General features: G+C 55.4%; 1 protein-coding gene across 7 annotated transcripts in view; it reads left to right on the top strand.

The window, feature by feature from the left end:
* PEMT (phosphatidylethanolamine N-methyltransferase) overlaps window positions 1-3815 on the top strand; it is a 36151-nt gene that overhangs the window by 628 nt on the left and 31708 nt on the right. For 3 of the 7 annotated variants that reach the window (XM_010842892.1, XM_010842894.1, XM_010842893.1), the window contains exon 1: window positions 22-261. The exons of 1 other annotated variant lie outside the window; for it this stretch is intronic. In XM_010842892.1, the coding sequence (XP_010841194.1) occupies window positions 103-261 (159 nt within the window). In that variant the 5' untranslated portion in view covers window positions 22-102. Of the gene's footprint in view, window positions 1-21; window positions 262-874; window positions 1586-3815 lie in introns of those variants that run through there. 3 more of the 7 variants (XM_010842882.1, XM_010842881.1, XM_010842883.1) reach the window with 3 other exon arrangements.

The following is a 3815-nucleotide window of genomic DNA, read 5'->3' as shown; positions in this document are numbered from 1 at the left end:
GGGAGCTCGGCGCTGCGCAGGGACAGGGACTACATTTCCCCAGAAGGCCGGGGAAGCAGGGTCACGGCGAAAGGACCCGGCCGGCGGCGCTTCTCGGGCCCGATGGGGCCGGTTCTGGGTGTCGGGGTCTTCCTCGAGGCCCGAGCGCGATCCCTGCAAGGCAATCCGCGGCCAACGAGTCCGGGCCGGGCGGGGCCCGTGCGCAGCTCGGTGGCTGCGCCGGACTGCTGCGGAGGCCTTGGCAACCTAGACTTCAGGAAGGTACCGGGCGCGGGGCGGGAGGGGTGTCGCGGGCGGGGCCTCTTCCTACGCCGGGGGGCGGGACCGCCGTTACCAGGCAACGGGGGCGGAGCGCCGGGGCGGTGTCTAGGGCCCCGCGCCTGGGCGCGTACACCTGTGTACCCCCGGGATCTCGAGGCTCCGGGAGGGCGGCGCCCTGAGCCGAGGCCAGAGGACTGGCCTCCTCCCCGGTGGACTAGCGGGGAGTTCGGGGCCTGCCGAGCCCCGTGCGGGCCGGGCCGGGATGGACTGGGCGGACCCGGTGCTGGAGACCCTCTGGCCCCCGGCCCCCTCCCTCGGAGCCGCCTCTGAGACAAGACATACACGTTTCGGGAATCTGCCACTCCTGGTGGAGCCCCAAATAGGTCTCTGCTCGAGGCCACCATTTGTGGTCCATTCGTTGGTACCGCTGGTCTTGAGCGAGAGCAGGTGTCCATCGAAGAAAAACGCACAACCTGAGGGTTGCGAGTTATGTTCTGTTGAGGGTCTTCTTGCGGACTGGAGCCCGGGAAAGAGCCTCTTAGTAGCTCTGAGAGACTGTTCCAGAGAGGTTAGGGAGGAACCAGGATATATAGAAGTTTTTGCTGGAAAAACAAAACCCCAAAACATGTGGTGGAACATCAAAAGATTACTGATAATCATGTGCGCACACACACACAAGAAACAGACATCTCTTTCATGATTTTAGCGCATTTCTGAATCTGGGATGATGCAAGAGTCTGGGGTCCTTGAAATTATTCCTTAGATCTCATCCTGTCTGGGGCCAATCTCCTGTTTTTCTCCATCCTAAACCCCCTCAGGGCGCACCTGGGTTGGCAGCAGTGGCCAATGGCCTGATGGGGGCAACTTTTGTTGCTTACTGGAATGGCACGTGACATTCTTTGTGGGCTCTCACTGACTTTTCACTCTAGTGAGCCTGGAAACCTAAAATTCTCTCCTGGAGATAAAATTGGACCATGTTTTAGAGACTGGCTGGTGGGGAGGGGGACTGCGATCCCAAGATAGCTCATCCCCTACCTAAGAAGGTGACCTCTGATCTGAGCTCTGACAGATAAGCCAGGGGGTCAGGTTCTCTGGTGGAGGGCTGGCAGAGCCAAGGCCGTGAGGAGGTGGATTTGTTCCGGAACAAAGAGAAGCCTCACGTCTGTCCCCAGGAAGTGCTGGACAGCCCAAGGGGATGGGAGGAAAGCAGAGGAGGGGAGGAAGACTTATTATTTCAGAGAACTTTCCGTGAAGTGCTGGGTCACTCTGTGTGCCTTGGGTGGTTCAGAGCGAGCTCTCCGGTGTAATGGGCACCCAGATCCAGGTGAATGTCACCAGCTGCCCTGGGAGGACGAATGTTCCTGATGGCGTTAGAGGTCTTGAAACCCATGAGGTCCATGGCGTGCCGTGCTTTCTGTCCTAGCAGATCTCAGATGAGAAGGGCAGAGATCTTGGAATGCCAGAGGGGACCCTCGGGATTGCCCAGCCTGGGGTGGCTACTTCACGGATGAGAACTCCAGGTGGAAGGATGGGCACCGTTGACTAGAGGTGGAGAGACCTTCAGGGCTTTGGGCAGTGGAGCCCCTGCAAGGTTAAGGTCTGAGCAAGGCCTGGCAGTGGGGGAGGGGGAGACTTCCTGGGTGTGTGCAGGCAGGTCTCTTCTGCTATTTCTCCCTTCCCTCTGGGGCTGTGCAGTGGGACTGATCTGGGAGCTTTCAGGAGATGGGTCAGGGTGACCCTCTCTGGCTAACATTCCGTTTTCCACCCCTGCCCATGTTGGTACAGTTAAGCTTCCTGTTGCCAACAACATTCCACGTTGTCTGTTTGTGCCGCTTGGCAGCCCTCCTCCCTCCTCTGTCAGAATCTCTGGTTTGGAGAGATATTGTCCCCGGGATGGTTTCTTTGCATCCGACACATCTGAGCTGCAGGCTGGCAGCAAGCTGACCCAGCCCCATCCGATGGCCAGGGCAGGGGTGGTGGTCATGGTGAAAATCCAAACTCCTCTAGTAGCCACAGTTTAATAACTAAGAAAAAATCAGTGAAGTTACTTTTAATAGTATATTTGACCCAATACATAAAAAAATGTCGTTCTGTCATGCACCACCGCACGATCCCAGCAGCTACACACCTGCTGATGTGGTGCAGTGCCCTTGACCAGTAGCTCCTGGGCCTGCTCCAGTGGGTTCGGAATCAGGACTTTGTTTTTAGCTTAGAAAGTAGCCCCCCACCACTGCCGCCCCCTGGGCTGAGGACTGTCCCTGCTGCAGCCTCATTGACCAAGGCCCTCTCTACCCTGAACTTGGCTCGGCTCCTCCTTGGCTCAGCAGCCGCATGAAGGCTGCTGACGGGTGGGAGATGGAGCCAGACAGAAGGGCTCCGATGGTGCCCCATGGTGCCAGCTTCTTGGGGAGCTTGGGTTGCCAGGGCACAGTCGGGGACTCCGCTCATGCCCATTTCCAGGTGGTTCCCCAGCCCTTGTCCCTTGTGAGCATGGGTGGTATAGGTGTCCAAAGGGCCCCTTCAGTTACCTGCTTTGTAAGATGAGAGCTCTGTCAGCTGTGAAGTTCAGGTGACCACACTGAGGGTGGGTGGTCTTCAGAAGGCAAGGTTCAGGCTGCGTCCAGGCCATGCTTGGGGACCGGGCCCCTTGGGCTGCACAGTCCCTGTATGTGACTGCTCTGTGACCATTTGGGAGGCAAATCCCAGGGGTGCGGGGCATGTCGGAGCTGCCTTCCAGGGTGAGATGTTTGCCTACTACACAGAGTTGTTTTTCAAATTCTCTTGGCGTTATCACATTGGTCAGAATAAACATCAGGCCATTTCTTTGGACAACTTATTCTGTTTATTCTGTGAAGTTCTCAGTGTTTTGGGGTGAGAGTCCAGACCTTTGGCAAGTCATGTCAATGTACAGAGCATTGGTTTCTCCTGCCTCTGTTGAGATGGCCGTATGGCTTTTCCTCTTCTGTCTGTCTGTGTGGATGTTGGTTGTCGCACCAGCCCCGCATTCCTGGCGTGACCCCCAACTTGGTCCTGATCTGTTCTCTTCGTATACATTACAGGCTTTGAGTTTCCATCATTTTGCTGAGGGTTTTGGAGGGCTGTGTTCATGAGGAGTATGGTTTGTAGTTTTCTTGTAGTGTCTTTGTCCGGTTATACCGTTAAAGGAATGCAAGCCTCTTAGTGGGAGCTGGGAAGTGTTCTGGGAGAGACTGTGCGGAATTGTGGTTCTTTGTTCCTTAAATGTTTGGTAGAATTCATCACTTTGCTGACAAAGGTCTGTCTAGTCAAAGCTATGGTTTTTCCAGTAGTCATGTACGGATGTGAGAGTTGGACCATAAAGAAAGCTGAGTGCTAAAGTATTGATGCTTTTGAACTGTGGTGTTGGAGAAGACTCTTGAGAGTCCCTTGGACTGCAAGGAGATCAAACCAGTCAATCGTAAAGGAAATCAGTCCTGAATATTCGTTGGAAGGACTGATGCTGAAGCTGAAACTCCAATACTTTGGCCACCTGATGCGAAGAACTGACTCATTAGAAAAGACAGGTTGCACCTGTT

This window comes from Bison bison, unplaced genomic scaffold, assembly GCF_000754665.1.
Source record: "Bison bison bison isolate TAMUID 2011002044 unplaced genomic scaffold, Bison_UMD1.0 scf7180017864180, whole genome shotgun sequence".
NCBI classification, from domain to species: Eukaryota; Metazoa; Chordata; class Mammalia; order Artiodactyla; family Bovidae; genus Bison; species Bison bison.
Note: the sequence above shows the minus strand (reverse complement) of the source record. Positions and strands in the feature narration are given on the sequence as shown.